At 36.0% G+C, this 17641-nt stretch overlaps 1 protein-coding gene across 7 annotated transcripts in view; it reads left to right on the top strand.

Annotated features, from left to right (window-relative positions):
• ARHGAP29 (Rho GTPase activating protein 29) overlaps positions 1-17641 on the top strand; it is a 49629-nt gene that overhangs the window by 30071 nt on the left and 1917 nt on the right. For 3 of the 7 annotated variants that reach the window (XM_032696816.1, XM_032696818.1, XM_032696817.1), the window contains exons 4-22: positions 250-346; positions 705-777; positions 4570-4630; positions 5107-5244; positions 5522-5586; positions 6065-6175; positions 6306-6386; positions 6686-6874; positions 7122-7259; positions 8223-8413; positions 10200-10366; positions 10909-11037; positions 11210-11308; positions 12862-13025; positions 13276-13464; positions 13613-13750; positions 15099-15328; positions 16088-16394; positions 16563-16674. In XM_032696816.1, coding sequence (XP_032552707.1) covers positions 250-346; positions 705-777; positions 4570-4630; positions 5107-5244; positions 5522-5586; positions 6065-6175; positions 6306-6386; positions 6686-6874; positions 7122-7259; positions 8223-8413; positions 10200-10366; positions 10909-11037; positions 11210-11308; positions 12862-13025; positions 13276-13464; positions 13613-13750; positions 15099-15328; positions 16088-16394; positions 16563-16674 — 2679 coding nt within the window. The remainder of the gene's footprint in view (positions 1-249; positions 347-704; positions 778-4569; positions 4631-5106; positions 5245-5521; positions 5587-6064; positions 6176-6305; positions 6387-6685; positions 6875-7121; positions 7260-8222; positions 8414-10199; positions 10367-10908; positions 11038-11209; positions 11309-12861; positions 13026-13275; positions 13465-13612; positions 13751-15098; positions 15329-16087; positions 16395-16562; positions 16675-17641) is intronic. The other 4 variants (XM_032696820.1, XM_032696822.1, XM_032696821.1 and 1 more) reach the window with 4 other exon arrangements.

The following is a 17641-nucleotide window of genomic DNA, read 5'->3' as shown; positions in this document are numbered from 1 at the left end:
GTGGGAAGATACAGGAAGTGAAACAGTAATCTGATTTCATTGTGGGAAGCATCTGGATTGTGTTAATTTCTTTCCTTTACTGTTTACTTTCTTATTAATCTTCTTTAAAATCGTGTTTTTTCAATTATTCAGAAAAGTATAATGTTGCATGTTCTGTAGGAGACTGCATATAAAATTTGTCTTTAGGCCTGGTAAACCTGCTTGCTTGACCTCACCTCTCACCCTTTGGTTTACTTTCTTTTCCCTAAGCGGTGAACTTCAAAGAAGTTAACGAAGAAAACAAGAGAGAACTCTTCAGTGAAATATTTTCTTCCATTGAAACATTGGCATTCACCTTTGGAAACGTGTAAGTTGGAATGCAGAAGGAGTTTTTAAAGAGATCAGCGGAGCTGAATCAAATTAAGACCAAGTAACAACAAAAACTTTAGTTTTGTTTTGGTCAAATGTTAGCTGACAAACTAATTTAAGTGAATCACATCTAGAACAATTTTACTGCTTTGAGTGTTTGTTTGGTTTTTCCCTAACAAGGAAATCTATGATGGTATAGAAATGACAGGGAATATAAGACTACTTCTAAAGATGATTTGCGAAACTTTTAAAGGATGTTAGAAACACTACCTGAATTTTTGTTTTCAGTGATACAAAATTGCTTGGTGAGGTAAAGTAATGAAGTAACACAATTCAATTCTTTGTTTTTCTGGCAGGGTTTCAGACTTCCTTATGGGAGATGTAGACAATGGCTCGTCATTGGGACTTCCTGTATCTCGGAGAAGTCGGGTAGGCTGAACACGTTCTCTTGGAGTGTGGAATGATATCTTTTAAAGGAGACTTCCATTTCCACTGAAACTCTGTGCATCATGGGGATGGGACACTTGGAGTCATCTGAGCGTTAAAACTAAATTAAACCCATGAAAAATATGTATTCAAGGTTTCAGATACCTGAATGTATTCTCAGTTCTAAAGGACAGTGATGACTCAATAGAACTGGTGCTCAAATATGTAAATGATAACCTGCTGCAGTTTTTTCTGAGATTTTTGAAGTGGTCAACTGAAAATTAATAAACACTTAAAAGTAAGATACTTGAATGATTTACATGCTGGAGTAGTTAGAATGTACCTGTTAAACCTAGAAGCTAAAGGTTGAATGACCTCTTTTTGGCTTTCAAAGACTAATATTCATTACAAAATAACCTTTTCTTCTTCTGGAGCCCAGCTTGTGCTGTAACTGTTTCAGCAACAATTCACTAAGATACTTGTCAACTTATAGGCAGTCAAAGAAAAACCTTAGTATTTTAATATCACCTTTAAACACTTTGAAGGTGTGACTGAAAAATGCTCAGTTCCAAATTCTGTTCTGAATTTTCATGTATCTAGAAGCACACTTTCAAGTAAATCAAACAAAATTAGAAGTTACATGCAAGGTAAATGCAGTTGGTAAGTAGTGCATATGACAAGCCAAGTTGTAGCAAGGTTAAAAATTTTAGATTGTGGGGTTTTTTAAAGGCTTTGTTGAAACATACTTAAGGCTTAGCATTCCTTCACACAGACTTGATCACAGTAATGCTGTGCAGCTACAGCTGAGAAGTAGTCTTTTTAAATTTTCACTATGTTTGATAACACACATGGGAGAAAGATGGGTTATCATACAAGTTCTACTTCTGTAGTTGCTACAAAACTCATCTTCATAAACAATATGGAGGAAAAGTAGGCTATGCAGAAAACTGGTTCCAGCAAACTTAGAATCAGGTTGCTGATAAAAAGTACGAAATAAAATAGCATAAAAGCCAGCATCTCATATAAGTTAAATGAGGTTATTGGAACAAGTACTAATTCATCTAATTGATTCACCAGGAGAAGGAAGGTGATAAATTTGCCAACATTTTAATCTTGAAATGGTTTTGCTTTTCAAAAATATATGCCTGTGGAATGAGATGGTTCTATATATTGTATTGTGAAGTGAATGATTACCTAAAAGATCACTCTTCTGAACACAAGGGTGGGGGAAGGCCAAGGGGAAATTAGAATACAGTGAAATGAAGAAGGAATTCTATTCTAGGTGCTTCAGAAGTCACCAGCTTGTATTTAAAAGCCCTTCTTTGTTGTGTCTCTTGCTTTTCCTAATGTGGAGGCAAACCATTATAAATTTTGAAGTAGGATAACATAGTTCAATTTCTTAGAAATCTCTCAAGTGTCTTTTCATTTAGGCAAATAAATACACTTAACAGATTAATCATTTCACTTGGATCTGCAATTCAGACAGTAATTTGGAGGCTAGCTAGGAGTTGAGTGTTAGAAGGAGTTAAATGCAAAATGTTGAAGAGGTGTGTTAACTTTTCCTGTAAATGTTTATGTTCAGTGGTTGATCATAGCAGCTAGCTGTATCTTAAACAGATAGAGTGTAACATTTTGGTAGAATTTAACATGTAAATTTTTTGAGGGTTGATTAAGGAGAAAGATTTTAATTGCTTGTTTAGTTAAGAACTACCCTAACTAAGCTGTTGAGGATTGCTCCAAGGAGGAAGGGGGTGGGCAGCACTGATCTTGCTTCTCTTGACTGCAGGGGAGTCTACATTCTTTACTTCAGGCATTCCACTTGGAAGTTTAAGTTAAATGATATGATTAGCAAATGTAATTGTTCTCATTTTAGCCCTCATAGTGCAACCAGACATACAAGGTGGAAGCAAAGATATTTTTTAATTAAAAACAGAAGTGCTTCAGAATATACTGGAAGAGACGAGACAGACATGTCTGACCTTTCATTACTCAGCAAGCTATTTGAATGCTATTTGATGCTACGCAGATCTAAGAGCATAATAAAGGAGTAGGATAAAACTTTCAAAATGTGTGAGGAGATTTGCCTCTGTCAGGGTGAGAGTCTTAGGTAATGGGAGGGAAAAAAAAGAAAGAGCCTCACTGAATTTCGAAGTGAAATCTTATCTAGAAGTCAAGCTTTTCATTTTTGCTAGGACTGCCAGGATGAGTCATTGGTTGCTTGAGGGTGCAAGCTATATGGATCAAGTTCTGATAATAAGTTGTAGGACATATTGTTCACGTTTGCTTTCAAATCGTGGTATTACGTATTTGCAGTGGGATGAATGTGAAAGGATGAGTGATCTTTGATTAGCTGCCCTAACTAGTCTGTGTGCCTGAGGGACTGGAAAGGACTGAACAGTTTTCAGGACTGCAGTGATTTAGGTCTTATAGAATGAGAAGTAATTTTTAGGACCATAACTAATAAGCACTTCAAGCTATTATAAAATATGGGGTTTTATAAAATCTGAACTAAGTCTAGGAATGTTCAAACTGCCTCTGCAACTGAATATTGATCCACTGTTAAATTAAGATTTTATTTTTTTTAACAGTTTGGTTGATGGACAGCTTTGGATAGATTTTCCATTTGTTCTGGAAGAGCCCTTCCATTTTGTTAAAACTCTCTTATAGTAGACAGCACTTATACTAGTATTCCATTTTTAGGAATGGAGCAGCTCTGTAGACTATAGTTTAATTCTGTTCAATGTTCAACTGATGATTAATACCTTTCATGTTTTGGTCTATGGAAAAGCTGCTTTTGCTGTGAAGTAAACAATTATTCTTGAGGGATTTTTATGTGATTTATGATCCATTTTCAGTTACATTTAAAAACCCCAACAAACCAAAACTACTTGCATCATTGATACTGTGCTCCATTTTAGCAAATGTCTGAAAATAAACCAGCTCCAAAGTCTAAATGGAAACAAGCTGTTCTAGTAAAGTTTAAGGGCACTCTGCAGCTATTTCTTAGCCTTTGTTTTCTGTCTGCTCTGTGCTTCAAAGTTGTGAAGAGTAGTTTCTCCGTTTAAAATTATGTAGGGTTTGTTGTTTTTCTTTTTTTTTGGTTTTTAAGGGGATAAGTGGTTACTAGGTAAAATTTTTATTCATTTAAATGTGTCGAGCAGTCAGGTCTACAGCATAGTCCTACAAATAGTTCAACTTTCACAAATAAAGGGGTAGCAAAATGCAGCATGAGGACAAAGGTAGGGATGACATGATGTGCTACATTCCTTTTATTATTGGATTACATTCTGTCAGGTTGTATTGATTGTCAGGGCTGCATTAGCAAGTGCTACAGTCAGCTGTTGTGCCTACAGTGCACACCTGCAAGTAATTTAGGAGAAATAACTTTATTCCTTTGAGGAAGAAATACAGGATTCTAATGGCTTGTAGAATGACAGCTGTTACATGTATATGACATTAGGTCTGTATGAAAAGGTTTTTAAAAGATAGGTAGTGATCTAAGAAAAACTGGAACTCAATTCTTCAACAAATCTGGTTGATATTTAACTCTTTCATCACAGCCTTTCAAGATTGTTGATTTAAAGGTATATAATGATTCCTTGCTATTTATTATGTCTCATTTGACAGCTGTGGGAGGTTAGAGGGTGTTGTACCTTAGTTGAGAGGGAGTTACAGTGCAGTTTGCCTTATCTGCAAAAAAGGAAAGGGGCAGATAATGCCATTTATTTGGTTAGCCTGTCAGTTCCAGTGAGAGCTTTTCATTGCTAACTTAATGTTTTCTTTCTTGTACACCAGTCTTTTGAAAATCTTTCCGTGGAGTCTGGGGGTTCACTGCATGAAAGGGATGATATTCAAGGTAGGTAATTCACTTAACATTGATAAACACCACTTTGAATCTGTGGGGTTTATTTCTTCTAAAAATGTTTTAAGTCAATTGCTTGGTCACTTTTTTACACTCATGCTGCCATTAAAACTTCACTGTAAAAAAAAAAAGCAGCTATTTCAAAGGTTTTATTATTTTGTAAATAATTAACCTGGTTGCCTTTTGGGGGGGAAAATGAAGCTCTTCTGTATCTCATCATATGATTGGTGTTTTGTTGGGTCACTTTCTTGAAGAAAGTTATGCTGACCATATGACTACCCCAGATAAAATACTATGACCCTTTAATTTGTTCTAAAACCTCTGTCAGTCCTGTTTAGAATCAACTAGCATTAAAGACCAACTCAAGATCAGAGCTGCTTAAGCATTCACAGTTGGCTAATACTGGCTTTGCTCTCAGTGTGTGGTCATGTCTAAAAATCACTTGTTTGTGTTCGATGCTTTATTTGCAGGACATCTTCGAGCAGAGGAGGTTGATAGCATGCTCCTAAGAAATGACAGTGGGATCGAATCAGCTCTGTCCTATGCTAAAGCATTGTCAAAATATATCAAGGATGTAGTCGCATGGGTAGAAAAAAAGCTTAGCGTGGGTGAGTGGCTCTTTCTGGCATTTAATCAGCTTTGTCATGATGAAATTAAATCTGTTGTCAGACCTCTGTGCTGCAGACTGTCAGTAATGTGATTTCTAAATTAGTAGCTGTTCCACTGAAGTGGACAGAACTATTGTACATTTCCTATAATTAAAGGCCTGTAACAAAGTGAAGGTGGTCCCCTCTGTAGCCTATTTGTTAAAGGAAGACTGTAAAAAACATTTAGCATGTGTTACAACTGTTAGTGTAAACAGTAACTGTGAAATTTTTTTAACAGAACTGGAATGTTCTAGAAACTTAGCAAAAATGGCTGAAACTGCTAAAGCTATTGTTGGACACCAGGTGAGTACACCTTAGGGGCTTTATCTTAGTCTTAAATCTTAGTATTGAACAAAAGTATTGAATGCCTTGCCCAAAAGTAAAATTCAGGGATATGAAGGAGTAGATTTTTAAGTTGATACAGAATTGATTTATACCTTAACGTACTGGTTAAAAGATCTGCTGTATTTTGTCTTCCGTTTCCTATGGAAATTTGGATATATAAAATTATTTTTGTTGAATATGCAGAATAGTTTTCACAATGGGCTTTTTTTTCTGTCTCATATCTTGTATGCTTTGTGATTTGGACTTGTAGACTTTTTTCCTAGTAAAATGAAATGCAGACGAGAGATCAGTAATTTTCTACATTCATACCTGACTTCCACACACATAGAAATACTTACTAATTTTAATTGAAAATCTAGTTCAGCTATACAGACTTTTAGAATGTCAGCATATCTCTGTCTTACCTAGAACATTAATGTGTTTTGTGTAATTTTAGGATTATATGCCATTCCAATCAATATTCGTTAATGCTTTTCAAAATGATATTGAGAACAATCAACTTTGGCAACAAACAGCTGCTGCTCTTCAGTCTAACAAATTTGTGCAGGTAAGCTTAAAGAAAAAAGACCAAAATATTCTTTAGGGTTTTTAAAGTTTTGTGACACCACAGAATGTTTAAAAGAATGAACTTGCAGCCTATAAGCCTTTAACGTACTCTGTTAATATTTCCTATCTAGCCTCTTCTTGGAAGGAAAAATGAGTTGGACAGACAAAGGAAAGATATCAAGGAGCTTTGGCAGCGAGAACAGAAAAAAATGGTTGGTAATTCTTTCATATCTAACGGTTCAGTCTAAAATTCTTCAAAAGGAAGAAACTTTCAAACTAGGCTGTTATGAACTTACATTCACAAATACCATCTATAGGGCTTATTGAAAGTAGCACATAACTGCCAATTTAATGACAATCTGGTATTTTTAAGCAGTTGTCTTTCAATGACTGTGTACTTTGAACTGCAGCATACAGCCCTGTGCATAACAGCCTCTTTAAACATCACATTAAATAACTGAAAAATTAATATCAGTTATTCTTCTACTTTGTCTTTCATTGCATTCTGCAGCAAGAACTGGAAGCTGCTCTACGAAAAGCAAAGTTGCTATATACACAGCGTCAAGATGAGTATGAAAAGGCAAAATCCTGCACTGCTCGTGCTGAGGAGGAACATCTCAGCTCAAGTGGAAGCTTTGTGAAAGATGTCAGCAAGCAACTGGAAAAAAAACAAAGGCTAGAAGAGGAAGCTCTTCAAAAGGTAAAGAGTTTTTGTTCCTTGCTTTTAAAGTTAAGCCTACGCTGCTTCTACTCGTGCTTTCCTAGTGGAAAGAGTAAGTAACTCTTTCCTAAGTGGAAAGAGTTCAGTTCATAATTTTAATTTTAATCATGTTCTTACCCTAAATGGGAATCTCCAATTACAAGCATGTGGTGTGGGGTTTTTTTATTCTTGCTTCTAGTATCAAGGCCTGCAGTCCACCAACCCTTTATACTTGTGTTTTCTCCAGGCTGAAGAGGCCAATGAGCACTATAAAGCAAGCATGACAGAGATTGAAGAAAAAAGAAATGATTTGGAAAGCTTTAAAAGTGATGTTTTAACACAGCTTCGGGAGATTATTTACCAGTGTGATCTTACTCTTAAAGCTGTAAGCATGGTTTTTAAAATATATTTCACACAGATATATAAATATTGTTAAAAGTAACAGAAAGCCCCATCTATAGTGTTACCGCTTAAAATAAAAAGTTTTCAAAGGACAGAAGAAAAACTTTTTATTTATTTGTGGTGTTCTCTTTCTGATATATTACTATATAGTATATGCACAGTTTCTAAAAAAGCTTTAAGAACACATTAGGTCAAGAGATGGTTCTTTTGTTGTCTTTTTGTTTTTTGGTTTTTGGTTTTTTTTAAGATAAGGCAAAGACAATTTAATGCCGGGGCAGAGAGGGAAAATAAAACAACAAACACACATCCCCTGTCCCCAAGCAACCCCAAAACCAACCTATAAGACCAATAGAAAGCTTAGACAGACTTGTCAGTTCAAGTATAAATTCCAAACTCCTTTGCAGCCCCAAAGCTGAAGAAGCGGCCACACAGAGTCCCCTTTTCTGGTCTCTGGCTTGTGATAAAATCATTTAGAAGTTATGTAATTTAATGAAGAAAGTGTGCAATTAATCTGTCTGTCAGGATAGAATTTTGTCTGTTTTATAAGGCAATATGGAGTTCACTTGGGTTCGGAATTCCAGCTGCTTTATCATTGTAATGCTGATTCAGATTCCCCCCCAGAGCATGCAAAATACCTTTTTGGTAGCCAAAAAAAACTTGCTGTTGATCTTGATCAACCCAAAGTGGGAAGCCATTGGAATTGCCTTTGCTACCAAAAGGAGTCAATAACCCAGAGAGAAGAGAAATACTAGTATCTGTATTACAGATCAAGTTTTTACAAGTGACTTTCAGGAATCTTACACAAACATGTTACTATTTTCTGGAATTTTTCTAGTCTTATTGTTTAAAAAATCTTCTGTTGGGATAATAATTTCGGTTGAGCAAAGTGCAAGTGAAATATCTAGTAAATGATCTACAGATAATGAAAGTCTTTTTCCCCCAACAGGCAACAGTTAACCTGTTCCAGCTGCAGCATGCTCAGGTTGTATCTCTTCCAGTTAACTGCCAGTCCCTCTGTGAGAGTGCCAAACTCTATGACCCTGGTCAGCAGTATTCAGAGTTTGTGAAAAGTTTGCCAAAGGATGGTGTTCCTATGGAATCACGCTCTTTGGAAACCCAGAGCTCCCAGGTTGATGGGTAAGTCCCAAAGAGCAGGTGGCATTTGCTTGCTTTAGAATGGAACATTAGGCAAAAGTGTTTAACAATAAAATATCATTTTTGGAGGAATTAAAGGAATCCTGGTATTTTACCCTGCTTTTCTTTTTCCCATCTTTTGGTAGATTATATATAATGTTGACATTAAAACCTGTCTGTACATTCCAAAGCAGATTGTCATTTCATTGCAATAAGACCTGCTAAAAACATTGACAGTTGTTGTGCAAGACTTGACTTGTTACTATTTTAATGTAGACACTGGTTAATATGAAAAATGTAAATTTTGGACTTGGTAGTGTAGTGTGGCAGTAGTATTTGATAATTAGTTTAGAAAGTCTGAAGAGGTAGTTTTCTTCTACAAGCTTTGCTGCTACAGTAGCTTCTTTCATATTGTTTACACTGGACAACTTTTTGGCAGGAAGTGTTGCTTGATTTCTGTCTCATGCAATGTGACTAAAAAAAGCTCAGAGTCCATTTGTAGGGACATGTTATAACGTAAATATTTTTTTTCCAATCTGTCTGAAATGGAAGTTTTTTACTGGTAATCTGTGAAACATGCAGGTAATGTGGAAGTAAAGACTTCAAGACAAAAAGACAGCTCCTTGTGTCAGCATGCCAAATGCTTTTCCACCTTTAATTTGTAAAATTAATAGTCATCTTGGCACTAAAGCACCCGAATATTCATTCCAATCTGTGTGTTTCACAGTTCTACAGGGAAGTGTCGTCATCGTTTTTCAAAAGGAAACTAAATACAAAAAAATGAATGCTTGAGTCAGACTTCTACCAACAAAAGCCAGGAAATTCAAAGTTAAAGCTGAGATTCTTAGTTCTTGTCTATAAATTTCCTGCCTTTTAAGACTGATTTAGGCTGTACTCATAAACTTTGACTTAGGGGGATTTAACTGTGTAGCTCCCTGAGAAACTGATGAGCATGAAATTTCCAACTCTGTGTGCTCTCCCAGCTGTTTACTGCTTAAGATTGATGAGAGTGTGTTTCTTCTCCTTCTCTCTCCCCACCTTTTGTTATCTTTGTCATGGCCTTGTGATTCTGCATGTACTTGATCATTTTTATTGTTTAGGTCTGCATTAATTTAAGGGACAGTAGCTTGAACAAATGCGAATTTTAATGTTTTTCAGTCTCTATTTCCTTACGCTTGATAGGGTAGAACTGATTAAGGAACAACAGCTTCCTGACTGCTAAACTTGGCCAGCAGGCCATTTTGTCCACAGGGCGCTTCAGCATTTTACATTAATTACTGTTACCAGTATTCTGTCCTTATTGTGAGAGTAGATTTTCACAACAGATTGACTCTGACAGCTTCAGCATATTTTCTGTGCTTTTTAAAAAGCACGGTATATTAACACCTGTATGTTTATAGGTGGATGGTCCTGATGGCTGGGCAGAGAATCTTTTGGAGGGGAAACCATAACCATGGAATGCAATGGCTTCTGAATTATTCTGATCTTCAGATGAACAGATAGGCTGTTTTTTCAAAGTCTGCAAGATAATGTTTATAATACCATACAGAGAGGTGGAAAAGCTGATTTATGGCGTGGGGAGAAAACGCACATATTTAATAAAAAATAAATGGCCACCTTAATTTTTTTATTTTTTTTAATTTGGACTTAAAAAATTACGTGTCAAATACATACGTTCATGAGTAGTAACTAAATGAAGCATTTTTAATGCTCAGGGATTTAAAAAATACATTGATTTTCTCTAATGTCTGCCTTATTCATTCTTCAAATTACTTTCTTCTTCCTGAAGGGTTTTTAATAAGCAATCAACAAACAGTGTCCATACATCACATGGTAACTTATCTCAGTGTTCAGGAGACTTTCCTGTGCAGACATTAGATGATGTGGCAAGCCCAATTTATCGTCGTTCACAAAAGGTTAGAGAGAAGAGATCTTCCAGCAACACAGATATTCAAGGTAGTTCTTCTGTATTTCATATGAAGCTCAGTCTCTAAATAAATAAAAATAATTTTTTTTTTAAATTATGCTTGATATCTCAGTCAGAAATATAGGACTGAAGGGTTAAAAATGTATTATAGAGTTTGAAGCCTATAAAATGGTATGTACTCGAGCGTAAGAAGGACAAATGGAAAACTGTCTGTACGCATACCTAGATTCTTTGACAAGAAAGGTGAGGTGCAATTCAAACAGCAAGTACTGTCAAACTCAGTGGACTAAACTATTTCAATTAGCTTTAACAATTGAAAATCCATTGGTTTTCTAAATGCTGTGTTGATTTCAGGTCTTCTGTAAAAGCACAAATATCAAGTTTCTGAAATTAGTTTTCTTATATCCTGAAGCTTTTAAAGGAATATCTGCTGTGGGCATTTTTTCACTACATTGCATGCTCATGTAACTTTTGCAATATTTTCCTATTTTGAATATAATCAGTAGTCTTTAAATAAAAAAAGTAATTTTTGTCCTTGACATTTGGAATTAGCGGATTTTCTTTTCAAAAGCAGTGCGAGGGCCACCACCGTTCAGATCATGGTCAGTTGGCAACCAGAGTGGAGGAATGTGCAGTGATTCTGAAAGTGCAGGGGGAAGCAGTGAGTCACGATCCATGGATTCTCCATCTGCCAGCCCAGGTACAGCTCCATTCACTGCGTACTAATCAGAGAAGTCTTTTCTTTGCACTGCTTTACATTAACAAAGATACTGTTGTTAGATAAGCAAGTATTGAACAGAGCATATGGTGAAAATGAGCAGTCAGTTTGAAGTGATAATTACAACTTCCTGAAAATTTTTCTTATCTGCCAGGGGATTTTAAAAGACGACTTCCCCGAACACCTTCCACTGGTACTATGTCATCTGCAGATGATCTTGATGAAAGAGAGCCACCATCTCCTTCAGACTGTGGTAATGTTGTTTCCATACCTGAAGACCCCAGATGATGCTTTTTGTTGCAGAATGTGGCTTTTCTTTTTAACGTGCTTAAGAAAAGTACTGTAACAAGGCTGTGATTACCAGCAGCATTGTTTTTCAATACAGTGTGCATCTACTTGAGGTTGAGAGCTGAGGAGTAACATTCAGGTCATTTTAATGAGGTGGTGCAGAATTGTCTTTATACATTTAGATTAACTATATGGGCAGCTGCTGAAAATTTCTGGTGTGTTCACCCTCTTGAGGTAAAACAAATGATCTGCTAATCATTCCCTTGAGACTTTTGCATTTATATTTAGCTGCATAGCACTGATTTATGTAAGGTAACTTCTAAACTTTGAAGTAAAATGCACAGATACATAGAGTTGGTAATTGGAAAATTGGAAAAACATAGTTCCAAGTGTTTAGGGTAATAGCTGAGATCCTACCCTTTTCAACTAAGATAAGCAAGTTCAGTAATGTCTGTCCCAGATTTGACCAGGCCATTTCTAATTTTCAAATTAATTTTGACTGTATAAAGACAATGTTGCCACAGGCATTGAAACCTGAATAACTAGATTATCAGAAATAGTTCTATGGGAATAGTTCTACAGTACTCACAAACTAATTTTGATATATTTGTGGCACTTGCTGAGTAAAGCCCCTAAGAAATTACTCAGTTAGTCCTTATTTCTTAAATGTATACTTTGCCTTCTAGGAATGAATCTGTGGTTAACAATATTAGTTTAGATCAAGATTCAAAGCATGGCAATATGTTAATGGATGCAAACTTTCACTTGGAGTGGTATTGTTTAATCAATGCTCAAGCTTTTAAGAAGCTTTTTGGACAATTAACTGTATGTGCTAATTTTAAGTTATCTGCAAAACAAAGTATTTTGGTTCCCAGAGTTGTAAACTACTTGAAACTACTATTTTAAGTAAACTACTTGAAAAGAACTGGACACAAAAAGGGCCAGTTGCTATTCTTTTTAGCTGTAGAATGCTCTAGAAAATAGTTTGATGTTGTTATAGGAAACTGAGAATCAGTATTTTTTTCATTTAATTTTTTAATTTCATATGCATTCTGATATGAGTGTATGTTAATTCTTCCCTGCTGCAAAGTATTCTTTTTTTAAGTATTTCAGAAACGCTACAGGCCAAAGCATATTGTCATCTTTCATCCTCTCATACAGGACTTTGAAATACATATAATGAAACTTTTATGAATCTTTGCCTGAACTGCAGGGCAGCTGGAATTAAATGTCCTAATATTTTCACATGTCATTGATACCGGAGAAAACTGGAATACTTAAAAATGCAAAAATTATCATTTGATTACACTTTTATTTAAGATTCTTTGATAGTTAATAAGTCTATTATGTAAACTGTAACGTAGTTTTGCTTTCTTGTGGTTGAAATGTTTTTAATTACTTTGATAGTTGCTATTACTTACAGAATTCTGTGTTCTGCACCACAGTTCTAAAAAATCAGAATAAATACTGTCCCAATAGTAGATATTAGAAAGACTATAACAGAGAAATTCTCTCCAGGTTTAAATGATCTGACATCTGAAACTGCAAATTCTCCAGGACCTTTTAGAAATGCTAATATGTCAAAAGCAGCACAAACACACAAACTACGGAAGCTGAGAGCTCCATCTAAATGCAGAGAGTGTGACAGCTTAGTGGTATTTCACGGAGCTGAATGTGAGGAGGTAAGTTAAAAATTAGTTTACATTTCTGCTTGGGGTTTATGTAAAGTTGAGAGTTTTGGAAACTTGAATTATGTTGCTGTATAAACACTGTCGAGTTTGTGGCTCATATAATCACTGTGAACTCAAAGCAGAGGCACAACATACTAATAAATCTTGCCTTTTGCTCACATATGGGGTGACAAACATCAGAGATGTTTCTTATGGTGTCAATTTATATCAAACCATGTACTTTTTTTTATCTCCCCTGTAGTGTTCACTTGCATGCCATAAAAAATGTTTAGAGACTTTAGCTATTCAATGTGGGCACAAAAAACTTCATGGAAGGCTTCACTTGTTTGGAGTGGAATTTGCCCAAGCTGCTAAAAATGTTCCCGATGGCGTTCCTTTCATCATCAAAAAGTGTACGTCAGAAATTGAAAGCAGAGCACTGAATGTCAAGGTATACTCAAGTTTGTTCATGCTTAAGTTTTATAGACAATCTTTAAAAAAAACAGTTCTCTTAGGGTATTAATGCTGTACTGTCAATATCTCTGTTCAACACTGTCCTTTCAAAATGAAATAGAGTTGTGCTGGTCTTTTAATTTCAGGGCATCTATCGTGTGAATGGAGCCAAATTAAGAGTTGAAAAGCTTTGTCAAGCTTTTGAAAATGGAAAGGATTTGGTTGAGCTCTCTGAACTCTATGCACATGATATCAGCAATGTTCTCAAGCTATATCTCCGCCAGGTATGGAATTGCGAGGTCAGATGGAGAACTGAAGTACTGTAGTATATTTCTTCAGTACAATAGGAAAAAAAATCCTTTTCAGTAGTCCCACAGCAGAAGATTAAATGAGTGCCTTGTATATTTGCAGAAGGCTTCTTTATTTGCACATGGAGCCTGTGACAAGGGCAGGGAAAGCTGCTGGTATTACAGTATGTATTCCATGTGGGTGTTATGGCTCCTTAAATATTAGTACCGTACACAAAATAACCTTTTGTTTGTCTACTAGTAGTGAAGCTTTAATTTCTAAAACCTTTCTGATTAGTGAATTTGCTTGTCTTAGGTGAAGCTTAAAAGATTCCCACGTTCTTGTGTTCTCATGCAGACAGATGCTGATATATTGCTGTTAATATCCACTATCGAAAATGTCATGAAACACTCAGAGTGGTTATGATGTGTTCATTATGGAGGGTCTGTCTTTCAAAATGGAGCTGTAAAGCTTCGTGATTGAATTTTCCAAACCAGTTTCAATATTTATCTGAAAAAATTAGGCTGGAATGTTGCCAAGTGAAATTACTGTGTCACTGAAAACTTGTTAGCCCTGAAAGAAATAATCCTTAGCTGCATAATCCTGTCCTCTTCCTTACACTGACTGTCAGCGATGAGCATTCCAATCCTGTGATCATTGCCATTAAGTGATTTTGAAAAATTACTAAGATGTACCCTGCCTACATATTCAAGTAAGAAGGTAGCATACTACATACATAATACTAGGGTACTGTGCTGTATTTTGAATAGGGCTTACAATTAAAAAGAAGAATATCAAATAAAATGTTTTCTACTGGTCTTATTACTTCCTTTGTAGCTGATCTGTTGGTATGGCTTTTAGGTAAACCTGCTTGTTTTAAATACAGGAGCAGTGCTAGAAACATGTGGTTAAGATATTTTTAGACAGAATACTGAGTTAAACCTTGTTTGATTATTAAAACCAATCATATACTATTGATATACTGTCAAAGACTGGAAGAATAAATAACTGCTCTATTACCGTGCTATTTGAGCATATGCGGTGTAACCTCCTTCCTCATAGCAATCACGTTCTTGAAATCTTATTTTTTTCTTTAAATCTTATTTCAATAAAGTACTGATAAGTGCTCAGTCCTGAAGTTATTGTGGGAAAGGGCTAGCAAAAGATTTATGGAGAACAGGATTGAGTTTGAAAAAGTTGGCCTTTGAGCTAACGAACAAGGATATTAAACAAAGTCATCGTCAAAGAAAAGAAGCTAGATGAGACAAAGCTGAAGAAAATCAGGAAGGAAACTAAGTTAAAATTCAGGGTTTTTTTAATTTTGAAATGTTCTTATTTCTTCAGCTTCCCGAGCCCTTGATTTTGTTTCGGCTTTATAATGAGTTCATTGGACTTGGAAAAGAAAGCCAGCACATTAATGAGGAGTTCGATGCTAAAGGTAGTCCCAAATCAAAGAAAAGGCAGTCAATCTGTATTGAACTGAATAGGATCATCATTAAAATTAAAGATCTTCTGAAACAACTGCCTGTACCAAACTATAACACTCTTCAGTACCTTATTGGACACCTTCACAGGTGAGAAAAGATTTTAAATGCAAACTCATTGAGAAAAATAAACTGCTACATACTGCATGCTAGGACTCTCTTGTACCCTTTTAATGACTTAGAGGAAGGCATGTATACCTTAGGAGGCATTGTTCCCTTGCTGTTTCTTTTTTCCATGTAATGAATTCTCAAGTGAGAGAAGAATATGAAAGGGAAATAAAGCAGGGAAAGCGCTGAGCTCCATTATTCTTGATTCACTGCTAGCATTGTGGTCAGTCAGTAGTAACCAGTGTCACGTGCAGGGACCTAGGTGTGATTTAAACTGTGATGTGACCCAGGCGGGGCAGCAATTTGGTAGCTGTTACAGAAAATTGAACTTGTATCATGTGTCTTAAATGACTATTCTCCAGTTACATTTCACTTCCTTGTCCTCCAAATGCTAGTTTGTATGATGGTGTACCAAGCCGATGACTACCACTAGAAGTGGGCCACAGCTATATTATTACTGAGAGCAAGAGATGCTCTTTTTCCCAACAACAAAAATGCCAAATAACCACAGATAATATTAACAAATATGACATAAAATCACCCTGTGTCAAAAGTCCAAGCTGCTCTTAAATGCAGTCTGCACTGAAGATTCAGCCTGCCTACCAAACCCACTTCCAGTTTCTCATTGCATTTTATCTTCTTTAGACATAATATTTTAATATCTGAAATATTTCTAAAGTAATAAAACCCTCTAACTCCTGGAGGTTTGTTTTGTTTTTTCTTTTCCCCCTTCTTATGCAGAGTTACAGAACAGGCTGATGAAAATAAAATGTCAGCCAGCAACCTTGGCATAATATTTGGCCCAACTCTGATCAGACCACGTCAAACTGATGCTACAGCTTCGCTGTCATCACTTGTGGACTACCCTTATCAGGCCCGAGTAGTGGAGCTGCTCATAACATACTATGAAAAGATATTTGATGTTTCGTTGAAGCCACTTCTGAGCACATCTCAGTCTGAAGAAACAGCTGTTACAGTCAGAGTTGCTTTATCAGCAGATGAGAAGGAGCCACAGCAGCAGAGGAAATCATTTGTTGCTGTAAAGGAAGTGAGTGACTATTCTTGTGCTGCCACAATGCTACCTGTGCCATCTTAACTTCTGTGTTAAATGCTGCAGCATTCCAGAGCACATTTCTAATAAATCTTTGTGGGTTTTTTTGTTAAGAAGTACCTTTTCTCTCGAGTTTTCATTTACTTTTGCTCTGACTTTTGTTAGCAGGGTATTCTGATAGCTCCGAGTGAAAGCAGAGCTTCAGAAACAGCTGCACTGTTTTTGGAGTCGAACAACAGCAAGAATACAAAAGAACACACAGATCCATGTGTAACTGGTTAGTATGCTATTGACTCTGGGGAGTGAGTGAATGATGAGTCCTTGATGCATTAGGGTATAGTGCATGCAGCTCTTCAATTTAGACAGAAGCAAGTGATAAAACCTGCTTATCACGGCTTGATATGCTGTTTCTTTTTGTAAGAAGAACAGAGAATTAAATCTTTCCAAAGGCTTTCAAGAAACCTGTGTTTATGGAATTGGAGGTTAAAGTATTTGGTTAGAGAATACAACAGTGTGTTGGTTTCTGCTTTTTTTAAAAAATCAAACAAAACAAAGCCATAATTCCACTGTGACTGTAGATTTTTGAAATCCACTGTGATGCTGCAAACTAATACCCAGCAATTAATGTGTTTTGACCATTTCCCCCTCTCCAAATGTGTATCATTGCTTCTCACAGGAACTAAACCAGAAGGCTTTGGGAAGAGTAATTCTCTGACAGAATCATCAGCTAAGAGCATTTTGGATATCAGTATTTCTGCTCAAAAAAAGCCAGGTTTGCTAACCTAACTAACTCTACATTTCTTCTGTTTATCTGCCTGTGCTACTACAGTGGTTTGGTTTAATGTAGGTATGATTTCATCTACTTTATTTAGGAGTAGCTGTCCATAATCCCTCTTAATTATACTGATTTTCAGCTGATGCTGCCAGTTCAGTCATGTCCTGTACGTTTACAGTGCAACATCCTGAAACATACTAAAGCTGAAAATATTCAGGGATGGGAGAGCACCAGCCAAAAAAATATAGTGTCTCTTTGGCTGTTTCTTCTTGGTGTCTTCCTTGGTTACAGCTGTACAGTATGTGTTTTACTGCTATTGAAAAGTTAACATTTGGTTAGAGTAGGATGCTCCTAGTATGTATATAGGCTATCCCTAAAACTTATTATCCCATTAAAATACTAACTGCAAAGGGATCATTAATAAAGTCTTGCTGACTTCTCTTTATATTTGGTGCAAAGATCCAGTCAC

Source organism: Chiroxiphia lanceolata, chromosome 9, assembly GCF_009829145.1.
Source record: "Chiroxiphia lanceolata isolate bChiLan1 chromosome 9, bChiLan1.pri, whole genome shotgun sequence".
NCBI lineage: Eukaryota > Metazoa > Chordata > Aves > Passeriformes > Pipridae > Chiroxiphia > Chiroxiphia lanceolata.
This window is presented reverse-complemented; position numbering and strand designations above follow the sequence as displayed.